Source organism: Rutidosis leptorrhynchoides, chromosome 2 (assembly GCF_046630445.1).
Source record: "Rutidosis leptorrhynchoides isolate AG116_Rl617_1_P2 chromosome 2, CSIRO_AGI_Rlap_v1, whole genome shotgun sequence".
NCBI lineage: Eukaryota > Viridiplantae > Streptophyta > Magnoliopsida > Asterales > Asteraceae > Rutidosis > Rutidosis leptorrhynchoides.
This window is the reverse complement of record NC_092334.1, coordinates 420,890,929-420,906,385: the sequence shown is the minus strand read 5'-3', so window position 1 is coordinate 420,906,385 and position 15,457 is coordinate 420,890,929. Positions and strand designations below refer to the sequence as shown.

The window sequence follows — 15,457 nt, the reverse complement described above, 5'->3', positions numbered from 1 at the left end:
ACCCCTCTCGTTGCTTACCTTTTTACAGGTACTGTGTTGTGAAGCTAGCTAGTTGTTAGACTAGATGCGTAGGAGCGTTTCGGCTCGATGGGGTAGCTTTTGGAGATCTGGATGCGGATTGGGGATTTGGTAGTCCCCGGGATTATGCTCTTGGTATCGAGTTGGGGTTATTGTGTATTAACCCGTTTTTCGTGTGATTGTGTTATTATTACAAATGCTTTTGTAATGTGTATTTTGTGTACCAAGGGTCATTATAAATTGTTAAATGTATCATTACGATACTATGTTTTTGGTTAAAACAGAGTTGGAGGTGGTATGTATTATGAACGTTTTAATGGGATCTAACTTTTTAAAAAAAAAATGTGCCAGTCACACCATTACCCGTAAGCCGATCCCTGACCAGACAGTCTTTTGCAGCTTCTAGTCTAAATAACCTTGAGAACCTATCCATAACCTGCTATTTCAAATCCATATTTCGTGCCAAAAAGATGTTGTCGTATCGTTTCCAATAGTCTTAACGAATGAGTTGCTGAATGAGATGTTTAACTCGTCAATTGCCTTTCCTGCCAAAAATTTTTTATACCAAGTGCCTATAGAAGTGGAGTGAGGTGAGTCACTCCCCATCAATAAGCCGCCACTTGAGCTGTGAATGCTACGAATAACTTTTGACCAAAGTGCGTTGGTTTCGATTTTGAACATCCACCACCACTTTTCAAGTAATGCTAGATTTTTACTTTTAAGAGACCCGATGTAAAACCCCCGTTCTTAAAAGAAGTGATAACATTATACCATTTTACTCAATTTATTTTTGAACCCGAACCTGATTCGCCTCAAAAGAAAGAAAGTCTCACGTTGAACATTAAAGAGACATTGAAGTCAAGAAAGCATTTAAGGGTAAATTAGGACATTTGAGTGTATATCTACGAAAAAAAATGAAGTGGAAAGAAATATCATTAGCCTAAGTATAAGAGTGTATAATGTAAACGTACTTATTACATTAATTTACTGAAAACAAAATGTATTTTCTGTTATAAAAGTAATAATTGGATGATAATTTTATTATTATTATAGATATTGCATAGTATATTTTTTGAGTATAAATAGGTGTGTTGAGTTAGAGTTTATTGTATGTATTTTTTGGTTAACAAAAACACTCTCTCTCTCTAGATTCCAAATGCCACCAAACTCTCATTGTACATTTTTCTATAAATAAAAACCAATTACTCATACCTTTTGTTCAACCTTTGTTTTCTCCGTTTTACAGTATCTCTATCTCTATATACCTTCTACAATCAAGAACCACTAAAGGTAGTTATAAGCCTACTGAATTATAACACGTTATCAGCACGATTATCTCAACATTTATACTAAATATGGTTGGCTCTGCCACCTAACTAATATATGGTCGGTTATACCACCTAAATGATATATGGTCGACACTGTCGCCTAATTTACATTTATGTTATCTAACATTTATTTATGTATACTAACATTTACATTTATGTTATCTAACATTTATTTATGTATACTAACATTTACAGTTATGTTCACTAAGATTTATATTTATGTTATTTAAGTTATATATGGTCGGTTATACCGCCTGAATTATATTTCTGTAATCTAACTTTCATTAACTTCACTAACATTTATATTTATGTTATTTAAGTTATATATGGTCGGTTATACCGCCTGAATTATATTTTCTGTAATCTGACTCTTATTAACTTCACTAACATTTATATTTATGTTAATAAGACCTCATGATTGTACGCAACACGTCATTTGACAACACGGTACTTTATGTACGCAACACGTCATTTGACAACACGGTACCATGGGTCGAGATTAATTCCGATCAATACGAATACGATAGGGTCTTTATATGTTATCTAACATTTATGATTACTTATGCAATTAATCATTATTTATTTCATGCATACTAATGTTTATTCTTAAAAGTAAATCTTAAAAGTTAAAATAAGAAAAAATAGTTTGTATTTTTATTAAAAGTAAATCTTAAAAGTTAAAATAAGAAAAAATAGTTTGTATTTTTATTAAAAGTAAATCTTAAAAGTTAAAATAAGAAAAAGTAGTTTGTATTTTTATTAAAAGTAAATCTTAAAAGTTAAAATAAGAAAAGTAGTTTGTATTTTTATTAAAAGTAAATCTTAAAAGTTAAAATAAGAAAAGTAGTTTGTATTTTTATTAAAAGTAAATCTTAAAAGTTAAAATAAGAAAAAGTAGTTTGTATTTTTATTAAAAGTAAATCTTAAAAGTTAAAATAAGAAAAAGTAGTTTGTATTTTTATTAAAAGTAAATCTTAAAAGTTAAAATAAGAAAAAAATCTTGTCCTTTATATTACTCATACGCGTTTTGATATAGTGACTTTATTCGTTAACGTCAACTAACGACGTTACAACGGTCATATATACATAACGGTTGTTAACGTCAACTGACGACGTTACAACAACTATATTTTTCAAATATAAAATAAACATCTCCGTTTTCACATTTTCACAAATCAATCTTCATTTTTCAAATTACTACTCTCAAAAAGTTTTTGTAAAAATGATTCACACAAGGATGATTTTTCCTATTGTATTGGTCATATTAACTATCATCATTGTTGCTAATATACCACCGGGTGAACCTATATTCTATCCTGCCCTTGTGGTTTTATTATTTGTAATCATACCATTATTCTGTTGTTTGCTGCTTATGAATTTAAAATGATTCTAATTTCATTTTATTATTTGTCTATGAATAGAAGTTGATTATGATTATGATTTATGTTATTCATCTTTATGATAATAGAAAATGTCGAATTTGAAAAGGCTTAAATTTGCTCATTTAGAACAAGTGGGAACAACTACTTAACATGGGTTATGAATGTAGAAAAACATCTCGAATCAAACTGTAATTTAGAAACCCTGAATGAAAATAACAATTATTCCGAACAAGAGAAAGCAATAGTAAGTATTTTTCTTAGCAAACATATTAACGAGTCCTTAGAATCTACATATTATATGATCAAAAATCCAAGTGTATTATGGAAAATACTCAAAGATAGATACGATATTAATTATCAAAAAATAAAATAAAAAAATAAATAAAAAATAAAAAATAAAATAAAAAATAAAAAATAATAACAGTGATCCATGAAAGAATAAAATTAAAGATATTAGTAGACGCTCTTATAAGAATTCCGGAGATTCTTATTAATGATCTGGTAACGTGGATCACCAGTCTAGTATTTCTTGAATACATGAACATCTTGTTTAGCTCTACAAATAAGTCCCAAAAGAAAAGAAAACGAGAGTGAATCTGTTGACAAATCTTGATTAAATTAACCCTGAGCTACCTTGAGACTTGAATGGTTTGAATTTTCTAAGATGCCTAGTTTTTTTTATGTATCATTCATAAATAAATGGTTTTAGACCATAACGCATATGTTTTATTAAGTGTTATCTTTTATGTACTTCAGATTATAACTTGTTTGCAGGTAATATAATTTGATTATCTTGCTGAAATATAACTCATTATTTGCATATCTTATTTGAAGTTTTAGTATGAATCCTGCAGAAATACAACATCAATTAAATGGTAAAGACCTATGTATTGCAGATAGTAGTAACATACACACTATGATCAGATCTAAGAAATATTTCATTGATTTAAATCAAATGAAGGAATTATAAATACTATATCAGCTCTTGCAAACTTGATATAAGAAATGAAAAAGGCAAAATTTCATATTACCAAATGGTACGAATTTTTTAGTAAACAATGTCTTGTTTTCTCCCAAATCAAAGAGAAATTTGTTAAGTTTCTCTGATATATATCATAATGGATATGATTATCAGTCAATGATAATCGAAAATGAGAAATATCTATGTAGCACCGAAAAGCGCATAGGATTAAAAGCGCATATGATAAAAAGCGCATATGATGAAAAGCGCAGCGCATATGATTAAAAGCGCATATGATAAAAAGCGCATATGATGAAAAGCGCATCGCATATAATTAAAAGCGCATATAATGAAAAGTGCATATGACGAAAAGCGCAGCACATATGATTAAAAGCGCATACGGTGAAAATGATATATGATGAAAAGCACATATGGTGATTAATGAAAATCACATATGGTGATTAATGAAAAGCACAAATAGTGATTAATGAAAAGCACATATAGTGATTAACGAAAAACACATATGGTGATTAATGAAAATCACATATGGCGATTAATGAAAAGCACATTGAGAAATAATCACCAATGTTTCTTGAAAGAATTCAAGGGTATATATATGGACCAATTCATCCATCATGTGGACCATTTTTCTAATAGACGCATCTAACGCATGGTCTCATGTTTGTGTGTTATCAAGCCATAATATGGCATTTGCAAAGTTTCTTGCACAAATTGTTAAATTAAGAATACATTATTCTGATTACACCATTAAAAGGATGAGACTTGATAATGCTGGTGAGTTAACATCTCAAGCTTTTAATGATTATTATATGTCTACAAGGATTGTTGTTGAACATCCAGTTGCTCATGTGCATACACAAAATTGGTTTAGCTGAATCAATAGATAAACGCTTACAGCTAATAACTAGACAATTAGAAATGAGTACAAAACTCTCAATATTTATATGGGGACATGTAAATTTACATGATGTGACATTAATTCGCATTAAATCAAGTGCAAGTTATAAATATTCTCCATTACCAACTTAATTTTGGTGGAGACCAAATATTTTCCATCTTAGAACATTTGATTGTGCAGTGTATTTTTAATTGAACAACCACAACAAATGGTTCCTCAAAGAAGGATTGAAATATATGTTAGATATGAAACATCTTCAATCATAAGATATATTGAACCCATGACGGGTGATGTTTTTACAGCAAGTTTTGTCAATTGTCACTTTAATGAAACATTGTTCCCTATATTAGGGGGAGAAATGAAATATAAATAAAATGATGTTTCATGGTGTGAACATCAATTAAGGAATATTGATCATCGCACAAAAGAATGCGAAAAGAAAGTTCAAATATAATGCATATGCAAGAACTTGCAAATTAATTACTTTATGCATTTAAAGATACAAAAAATAAGTGACTAAATCATATATACCAGCAGTAAATGCTTCAGCTAGAATTGAAATTACAAAAGCTGGCAATAATGTCACTCATGAGTCTTTGCTACGGCAGAAACGTGGGAGACCAATTGGTTCCAAAGATAAAAATCCTCGAAAAAAAAATTAGCTGATAATGAGGTAAAAGAAAGTGTTCAACAAGAACCACAATCAATACTCCTTCTGCAGAGGATATTGATAAATGTAAATACATAAATTGCAATAAATTATGCAATATTATGAAACTGAAATGAAATGAAAAATCTTGATGAGATATTTTCATATAATGTTACAATGACATCATGAATAAAGATGATGATCTGGAACCAAAATCTGTCATTGAATATCAAAATAGACATGATTGCGCTCAACAGAAAGGAGCAATACGAGCTGAATTAGAATCACTCAATAAAAGAAAAGTTTTCGGATCAATCGTTATCACTTTTAAAGATGTGAAACGTATGGGATATAAATGAATTTTTATCCGAAAAAGAAATGTGCAAATGAAGATACAAGGCAAAACTAGACTTGTAACTCAAGGTTTCCCACAAAGACCAGAAATGAATTATGAGGAAAACTTATCCTTATGTAATGGATACAATTACTTATTAGATACTTAATCAACCTGGTAGTTACTTAAATGCATCTCATGGATGTTGTTACTACTTATCTATATGGATCACTTGATAGTGATATATATGAATATACCTGAAGGGTTTAAGGTATCAGAAACATCTAACGCAAAACCTAAAGAAATGTATTCCATTGAATCACAAAGATTTTTATATGGGTTGATACAATAGTATAACGGATTAAGTGATTACTTGATAAGAAAAGTGTATACATATAAACTTATTTGCACATGTGTTTTAATTATGAAAACAATGACCAGATATATATCGTAGTTATTTATGTCAATGGTCTTAATATCATAGGTACCAAAAAAAAAAAAAAAAAAAGAGATCCATGAAGCCATTCAACTTCTAAAGAAAGAATTTGAAATGAAAGATCTCGGAAAAACCAAGTATTGCCTTGGTTTACAAATTGAACATATTCCTAATGGTTTACTTGTACATCAAACAACATATACTGAAAAGATTTTAAAACGTTTTAATATGGACAAGGCAAAACCATTAAGTACTCCTATGGTTGTTAGATCACTTAATGTTGACACTGATCCATTTCTTCCCTGTGAAGATCATGAAGATATCCTAGGACCAGAAGTACCATATCTTAGTGCAATTGGAGCTCTTATGTATCTTACAAATTGTACAAGATCTGACATTTCTTTTGCAGTTAATTTGTTGGCAAGGTTCAGCTCAGCTCCTACCAAAAGACACTGGAATGGGATCAAACACATATTTCGATACCTTCGAGGAACTACTGATTTAGGATTATTTTATTCTAACGAATCGAAACAAGATTTGGTTGGTTATGCAGATGCAGGTTATTTATCTGATCCACATAAAGCTAAATCTCAAAATGGATATGTATTCCTAAATGAAGGTACCGCAATATCATGGCGTTCTCAAAAACAAACACTTGTTGCAACATCATCAAATCATGCCGAAGTAATTGCATTACATGAAGCCAGTCGGGAATGTTTTTGGTTGGATCAATGACACAACTCATTACTGATTCTTGTGGACTAGAACGCAATAAAAGTTCAACAACTATCTATGAAGATAATGTAACTTGCATAACACAGATGAAAGAAGGGTATATCAAAAGTGACCGAACAAAACACATACCCCCTAGATTCTTCTCATACACTCAAAATCTCATTAAGGACAACCAGATTGAAATGAGATATGTTCAGTCCAGCAAAAACTCTGCTGACCTTTTCACCAAAGCACTTCCAACTGCTATTTTCAGAACACACGTTCATAATATTGGCATGAGGCATGTTCAGAAGATGTAACAACTCAGGCGTTGCCTACTTGAGGGGGAGTCAACTCTATGCTGCACTCTTTTTCCCTTAGCTAAAGTTTTATCCCAAAGGGTTTTCTTTAGCAAGGTTTTTAACGAGGCAGTACTAGTTATTCACTAATAAAATTATCATCCAAGGGGGAGTGTTATAAAAGTAATAATTGGATGATAATTTTATTATTATTATAGATATTGCATAGTATATTTTTTGAGTATAAATAGGTGTGTTGAGTTAGAGTTTATTGTATGTATTTTTTGGTTAACAAAAACACTCTCTCTCTCTAGATTCCAAATGCCACCAAACTCTCATTGTACATTTTTCTATAAATAAAAACCAATTACTCATACCTTTTGTTCAACCTTTGTTTTCTCCGTTTTACAGTATCTCTATCTCTATATACCTTCTACAATCAAGAACCACTAAAGGTAGTTATAAGCCTACTGAATTATAACAGTTTCAAATAAATTATATTTATCCTGTCTAGAAATTTAAATAAAATCGAAGAAAAAACATATCCTAGCAATAAAAATAAAAAAGAAAATAATATAATAATAATAATTAATAATTAATAATTAAAATTAATAATAAATAATAAAAAGGACGACTAAATTGAAGCAGAACAAACACAAATCCCAAATCTTGTTCCAGATTTCATTTCTTTTGCATTCAAAATCAGTCAAAAATTCACATCGCATTCGAAACATGAAATAAACACATTATTATATTATGTTATTATCAAATCAATGAATTGATTCATGATTTGCAGTTAAAGTGTGTGTATCTCTATCTGTCTTCCACCTGAAAAAAACCCTATCCAATTTCTTACATGATCTTCAGCTCACTACTTAATTGTTTTCCAAAATTTAATCTCTTTTTCGCACGATCCAGATTTAATTGTCAATCAAAATCAGGTAATATACGATCTGCCAATGCTCCATGTTTTTATTCCTAATTCCTTGTAACTTGAATTATTTTGTAGATCAATGAATTCTTCATTTTTAGGTTCTATTTTGTGCATTCTGTATATGTTAGTGCAACCCTAGTACACAGCCTGTTAAATTCAGTAATTTATGTCTGCATATTGTATCTTATTCTCTGAATCATATAGTAGTTTCATATTTGGACCAATGTATTCTTCATTAATTTGTTATCTTCTTTTAGTGATTTTAGAGTTAAAGGTCTTTAATTTGGTTAAAAATTAGGTCAACTCCATAGCTAAAAATCTGAATGTGATTTGTCTTGTTGAAAATTTGGTTAAATTTTGTACTAATACTGAAGCATACCTAAGTTTTTTAAAGTTATTTTTTCTAAACTTGCTGCAGATTATACAGCTTTTAAAGATTGTAATCCGAAAATACCACGTGGTTTGTTATAGAAGTTAATTGGAATTTGATAATGATCACGATGGATATGAAATCGCTATATTGAAAGAATAGGCGAATAGCTTTGTTTATCTTGTTAGCTGGCAATGAGCAGGTCACCATCGTTTTCTGCAAGGACAGAACCGAATACAAACGTTGACCTGGACTCTGTGCAAAAATGGATTGTAGCATTTTGCATAATTAGATTTGATCTCGAACAGGGTCAGCTTATCGAAGAGTGTTATCCACCTGGTTGTCTTACTCCCGAAGAGGAACTCGATGTCGCTTTCAGTTCATTCCCCGATTCCGTTTCCCAACACCATAACAGATCAAGCATTCATGACTGCATGTTTTTCTTCAGAATTAAAAGGCGGGGGAGTTTTTCATCTATCAACAGCGAAACAGTACCAAAAAAGTTGAATCACGTTGACAAAAGGTCTGGTTCTAAGTATTTATATGGTTTTGTATTTAATAGACAAAGGCATGATGAGAGACTAAAACGAGGGGGTGAACAAAAATCGGTGGTAATTTTATCACATAAACCATATTCGAGTCTGTTTAAACCTCTGTTACAGATTATGGGTCCGTTGTATTTCGATATCGGAAGAAAAGCTATAGATTGTATTGCTGCTTCTATGTCTACATGGTCTGCACCTTTACCTGGTCAACTCATGGAACTTCCTATAGGAAATGCAATACTTAAGGTCAACTTGCCACCTGTCCATAGCTTATCGTTTGATGATGATGTGTCATTTGATGAGTCAGCCTCATCCATGGCCCCACTTCTTCCTACAAACCAGTCAATCCCACATGGACTTTTTCATGATTCAGACGTTTTCGGGATATTTAAAGGGATTTTATTGCAGCTTTGGTTATTATGGGAATTGTTACTTGTTGGGGAGCCGATTTTAATTATCGCACCAACGCCTTCGCAATGTTGTGAAGCCGTTGCAAGTTTAGTTAGTTTGGTTGCTCCACTTTTCGTTAGTGTCGATTTCAGGCCGTATTTTACGATACACGATCCGTACTTTGCACATTTGAATTCACTCCAAGAAAACGATACTTTCCCTCCAATAATTTTAGGTGTCACAAATCTGTTTTTCTTGAAATCGCTTCGTAACATGCCTCACATAGTGTCGGTTGGTAGTCCAGCTTCAAATTCTACTCGACTCGCGTTTTCTTCCCGGGCCTCAACCGGGAGACTTTCGGGTCGACCCGAAGGCTTTAATCTTCCACAAATAAACTTGAAGAAATTTTCTCCATCGAATATATTAAGTGCTGTCAAAATGCGCAGAGATGGCCCACTTTGTCTCATGACTGAACATAAAGAAGCCGTTTGGAGCAGTTACGTTCCGATTACGAAACCCGACACGTCTATTTTGAATAGACTTGTTGATGCAGGGCTGTCACCAAGGGTAGAGGAATCGATGTCGGTTGTTAACAATGAGATATTGCGTCGGCATTTTCTGGAGCTTACGACCAACTTTTTAGCACCTTTTGGGCCGTACTTTAGAGCTAATACGCCGTCCGTTGGATCATCGCCATTTGTCGATCCGCCTCCTTTATCTGCTTTTGATGCCGATGAGTTCGTTGGAAGCTTATCGACTAGAGGTCCCGGGAAATTTTTATCAAAGAGAATGAGATCTAACTGGCTCGACATCTATAGGTAATACTTAATACGTCTTTCATTTTCTGTTCTTTTATTATATTAAAGTAAAAGTATATCATGAGGTCTAGGAATATTTTGTATATTATGATCATCATAGTTAATAGTTAATTCCTATGGATGTCAAGCGATATGACATCTTAGAAATCCTAACTTAGAAGACATCGATGTATGCAACATCTTCATCGGTAAGTTATATTTCTTAGTCAATATGAAAATTTACATAATTTATGACGTGAAGGTCAGTTGAGAACAATTAAGAAGCGAAAGAAGTGACATGCACAAATATATCAACATATGTATAGGACACAAAATCTAAGCATAAAAAAGTTAAAATTTAGACCTAGCTTTGACTAACCTTGACTTTAACGACTCATACCAACTTTGATTGACTTTGGTGACTTTTTAGCGTTGACCGACTAATTAGATGTTATTGGGTGAAACGGGATAGGCTAGTCACCAAACCAACCAGTCAGCTGAGATGGACGCCGTTTACAACACTGTGCACTAATAGAACTACTAAACTTATAACATGCGATATGAAAGCGATGGTGGGCCATTACTTCGATGAATCAGATTACAAGGGTTTTTAATTTGCACTTGATCTCCAAAAGATAATTATAAGAATGACCATCAAGTATGTTTTATGGTAATAATTGATTTACTTTTATTTTTTATGATATGGTTTTCTGAAGCATCAACTTCTTACCACCTAGACACATTGGTACATTAATTTATATATTGAGTGTTGACTTTAAAAAGTTCCACACCTATATAGGCGGTTCATGAATGGGCACAACTTTAAGCCATGGTTTCATAGGAGACGAGCTGTGGCTGAGCAAGAACAACATAGATTGTGGAGACAAGCAAGAATGAACGCGAACATACAAGTATTCATCAATAAATTATCCGAGTTGGAAATTGTTGAAACATTTAATGCAATCGAAAGGCATCTTCTTGCTGAAATGCAGGTAAATTTCTTTGTTGTTGTTCATTATTACTCTGCAAATTTTAAGATAGTTATGCAAGTGTTTACCGATTTTCCGAGTGATCACGAGTTTTGGCAGAGTTTGACTGGGTTTGACCAAGTACTTTCTGAGTACTCCCCGAGTTGCAAAAACCGAGTACTCGCCGAGTATTTCCGAGTTCTGCAACACTGATTAAGGTGTTGTGTGTTTCCCACAGTTTGTTACTGATATAAAATGTAACGTGTTATTCTCATGCAGCAATTTGAAGGCAGTGTTAATAAGTCAGAAGCAACCTGCCATAAACTCAAAGGAGACTTGCAGGCAGTCTTTTATGTACTTCCAACGGACATGCAACATTTACTGCTTATGAACCCCGAGAGGGCCTCTCTTTTACGATGAGGCTCGTTAAAAGAAATAGAAAAAGACGTTTTCCACTTCGACGTAAATGATGATTCAAACACCCAATAGAAGACTTGCTTCATCTTCATATAGTTGCTTCAAAATTTGTCTAGAGGTTTATCTCTGCAACTAGGGTTTGACCCATTATCTTCATAATAGGTCAGTAATTTTCCATTTTTTTATCTATACGCATCTTGTTGTAGATCATACGCCCGAAATATACATATATTTCAGTTTTTTGGTTGTTTGATAAGTTATATACCTTTTGTTTACACAGTTAACTGAAGGCAAATTCAATACGAACAGTGGCTAAAAAGTATTTCTCAAATGTTATATGTCTCCGAGGAGTCAAATCAGCGAAATATAAAGCTACCATTTAGGGTTTTAATTTCTTTGATCGGGGTGTTGGGATAGCGAAAGATGTATAATCTGGATTTGCTGCCCAGAATTAAGTTTTCAGGTATTATCAGTTAATATGTATTGTGTAATAGCAATCGACATGCAGATTTAACGAAATTGTGCACTAGAAGTAGTCATGTTTTGATTATGATTTTCTTTCAATTCACTTTCACAGTTTCTCGACTAGACAATTTGTCTATAACATTTTCCGTATTCATTTTTACTGGCGCGATTTCATTTGTGTATATCATATTTTTCTGTTACTCCATGCGCTTGGTTTAATAAGGCGATATGCGATCTGAGACCAAGGTCCCAAGGCCGAGGCGATAAGGCTGCCCCTCACGTGGATGAAACACCTGTTGTTGCAGCTGCTTCTATCATATTCTACCCATATGTTAGAATGATGTAGTAGTGTCAGGAACTTACACTCGAGATACGATTAGTATAGATGGTCTCATATTAAATTACGGACTTAAAAAAGTTAGCCCATTAGAGCTTAATATAAAGTAGAGAATTCCTTGTAGTACACAAGTTGCCAAAGGCATCGCCCCACAAGGTCAAGTTTGCCTTGGCCCACAAGGTCAAGGTACTTTGCGTATTTTATAACGACAACTCACACAACCTTAACACGAAACTTTTGAACTCACAACCTCGTGGTTTGAGGGGTCCTCGATGCTACTAGGACAACATGCAGTTTCCTGCCTAGGCGCACTTTTTGAAATTCAACTTCACACACCCGAACGCGCGCGCGCACACTAACACATATATAGTGGTAGGATCAAGGGGAAGTAACCAATTGGGGAGAAACGGAGGGAAGCAAAAAAAAATTATTTTTTTTCGTTTTTTGAAAAAACTTTGTTCACCAACATTATAGATTGGATGAAAATATGAACATTTCAATAAAGACAATTTGTGATAAATGTTTTTATTTTGACGGGAAAACGTCGAAAAATTTATATATAACAATTATCGTGTTTTTCGAGCGTATTTTGAGGTTTTAGATATTAGGGTTTAGATATTAGGGTTTAGAAATTTAGGGTTTAGGTTTAGATTTAGGATTTAGATTGAGTTTTTAACACGAACGGTTGGAGTTTAGGGTTTTGGGTTACCCAAAACACTAAATCCTAAACCCTAAACTCTAAATCGGGCTAAATTTTGAAAAAAAAAGTACTTCACAAAACATGAAAAAAAAAACGTTAACATTCTTCACGATCAATATTATCTTGAATGTTATTTTTGTCGACCGTTTTTCCGCCTAAATAATAACATTCATCACGAAGTGTCTTTTGTAAATGTTCATATTTTCGTGTGATCTTGATGCCTGAAAAAGAAATACAAAAAAACGAAAAAAAAAAAATTTTGCTTCCTCCCCGCTTCCCCCGATTGGTTACTTCCCCATTGATCCTACCCCTATATATGTAGTAGAGGGATCAAATTAGAACTTTTTGACCCTGAGAACTCAAAAAACTACTGAAATTCGAACAAAAAAGGGAAATTCGAACAAAAAAGTGGGTGGGCGAACAAAAATCGTGATATTCGAATAAAAAATGTGATATTCGAACAAAAAAAAAGGGCAGGCGAACAAAAATGTGAAATTCGAACAAAAAAATTGAAATTCGAACACAAAAATGTAGAACACGTGATAGTCGAACAAAAAAATGAAATTCGAACAAAAATGTGTTCTACATTTTTGTAATTCGAACAAAAAAAAATTTTGTTCGCCTATGTTTTTTTGCTCGAATTTCGTGTTTTTTGCTCGAATTTCTTTTTTTTGCTCGCCCGCTACTTTTTTTGCTCGAATTTCAGTGTATTTTTGAGTTCCTAGAGTTCTCACACTAAAAAAGTTTCACTGTATCCTCTCCCATATGTGTGTGTGTGTGTGTGTGTGTGTGTATATATATATATATATATATATATATATATATAGTAGAGGGATCAAATGAGAATTTTTTTGGTGTGAGAACCGTGAGAACTCAAAAATACACTGAAATTCGAACAAAAAAGAAAAATTCGAGCAAAAAAAGTGGCGGGAGAGCAAAAAAAGGGGAATTCGAGCAAAAAAGGGGAAGGCCGAACAAAAAAAGGCGGCCGAACAAAAAAACTGGTAGTCGAACAAAAATTGTGATAGTCGAACAAATTGTGTTCTACATTTTTGGTAGTCGAACAAAAAAATGTAGAACACATTGATAGTCGAACAAAAATATTGATATTCGAACGAAAATGTGTTCTACATTTTTGTATTCGTGGAAAAAAAAGAAAAAATTTGTTCGTCCGTGTTGTGTTTTTTGCTCGACTACCGTGTTTTTTGTTCGTCCGTTGTAACAACCCAAACCAAACCACGACAATTCCCGTTAAATTTTACAACAAAAAAAAAAAAATTTCTGGTGCAGTTCAATTGCGCGGCGCGCCAGGTGGGTGCGCGGCGCGCCAAACCACCTGGACAGCCCGCTGTCCCCGGAAGTCAATTTAACGAAAATGTTCGACTAGTTCCCGACATTTTTAGCCAAAACGCTTTCAACCATGAATTCATATATAAAAACTAGCGCGTTCCATTAATAAAATTTAGTTTACGAAGCGGGGCCCACATTGACCCAAATTACCCTTTAAGTACCAAAATACAATTTTCGACCATACGACTTCTAATACAAAACAAAGCCGAGCATGGCGATTGGGGATACGCTACCCAATCCTAATAAATCCAAAAGCAAGCCTTCTACGCAAACTATGCAAGTCCTCTAATCCTCGCGCTTACCCGAGCCACCATCAGCATGCAATCTATAAAAAGAGTCAACAACGAGAGGGTAAGCTAACGCTTAGTGAATGATAATATACTACATACATATATATGTATAAAATGAATACGCCACACAAAACAAATACCGCATACCGAAGCATCCAAGTATAAAGCATCTACACTAAGCATACCGTACGATCTAAGCAACGAGCTAAAGATACAACACAAAAGATAGTCCACCAACGACAAAGTAAACATCGCCAAATAGCTACACCCGGAGGGTTAGCTACAACACAACAACACATTAATATAATACAATAATAATAATACACAAGGTTAACCCCTTAACCTCAATCACACGAACATTGGCCGAACAACCCGAGCCTTGTGAATTCGCACAACCCGAAATTCACTTCTCAACCATAAGATGACCGAACAACCCGAGTCATCGTGAATCCGCACTACCCGAGATCCACTACCTCAATAAGGTGACCGAACAACCCGAGTCACCATGAATCCGCACTACCCGAGATTCATTTCTCATTACTAAAGCCCACGGTCACGGGATTATAAAATCCACCACATCGGGGTCATCCACAACACAACCATATCAACCCTTCGCCATTAGGGTTATAACAACCAAATCACAACCATGTGTGATAATGTGCACACAAAATGTGCACCTCGCCAAAGATGGTCAACCAAAACGCACAACCGTGCCAATTGGACTTATACACAAGTCCATCAAGTCCACCAATATGTGAAGTGAGCTCTATAACCGAGAATCACTTCACCCGACCTGCACCCATCCTACACATACATATGCACATAGGATATTATCACTCACCTTGAAGTCTTGA

At 33.5% G+C, this 15,457-nt stretch overlaps 1 protein-coding gene across 1 annotated transcript; it reads left to right on the top strand.

Annotated features, from left to right (window-relative positions):
• Nucleotides 1-7,851: 7,851 nt before the first annotated feature.
• Nucleotides 7,852-12,068, top strand: LOC139892352 (uncharacterized). The gene is made up of 5 exons (XM_071875422.1): nucleotides 7,852-7,981; nucleotides 8,393-10,097; nucleotides 10,876-11,068; nucleotides 11,324-11,623; nucleotides 11,742-12,068. The coding sequence occupies exons 2-4, from the start codon at nucleotides 8,539-8,541 to the stop codon at nucleotides 11,462-11,464; spliced, it is 1,893 nt and encodes a 630-aa protein (XP_071731523.1). The 5' UTR covers nucleotides 7,852-7,981; nucleotides 8,393-8,538; the 3' UTR covers nucleotides 11,465-11,623; nucleotides 11,742-12,068.
• Nucleotides 12,069-15,457: the final 3,389 nt, after the last annotated feature.

What these genes read in the sequence shown, in the direction of transcription:
- LOC139892352 (XM_071875422.1), top strand. Translation starts at nt 8,539, where the DNA reads ATGAGCAGGTCACCATCGTTTTCTGCAAGGACAGAACCGAATACAAAC. An exon ending in AACTGGCTCGACATCTATAG is followed by an intron (nt 10,098 to 10,875) that starts GTAATACTTAAT and finishes ACACCTATATAG; the next exon opens with GCGGTTCATGAATGGGCACA. An exon ending in ATCTTCTTGCTGAAATGCAG is followed by an intron (nt 11,069 to 11,323) that starts GTAAATTTCTTT and finishes ATTCTCATGCAG; the next exon opens with CAATTTGAAGGCAGTGTTAA.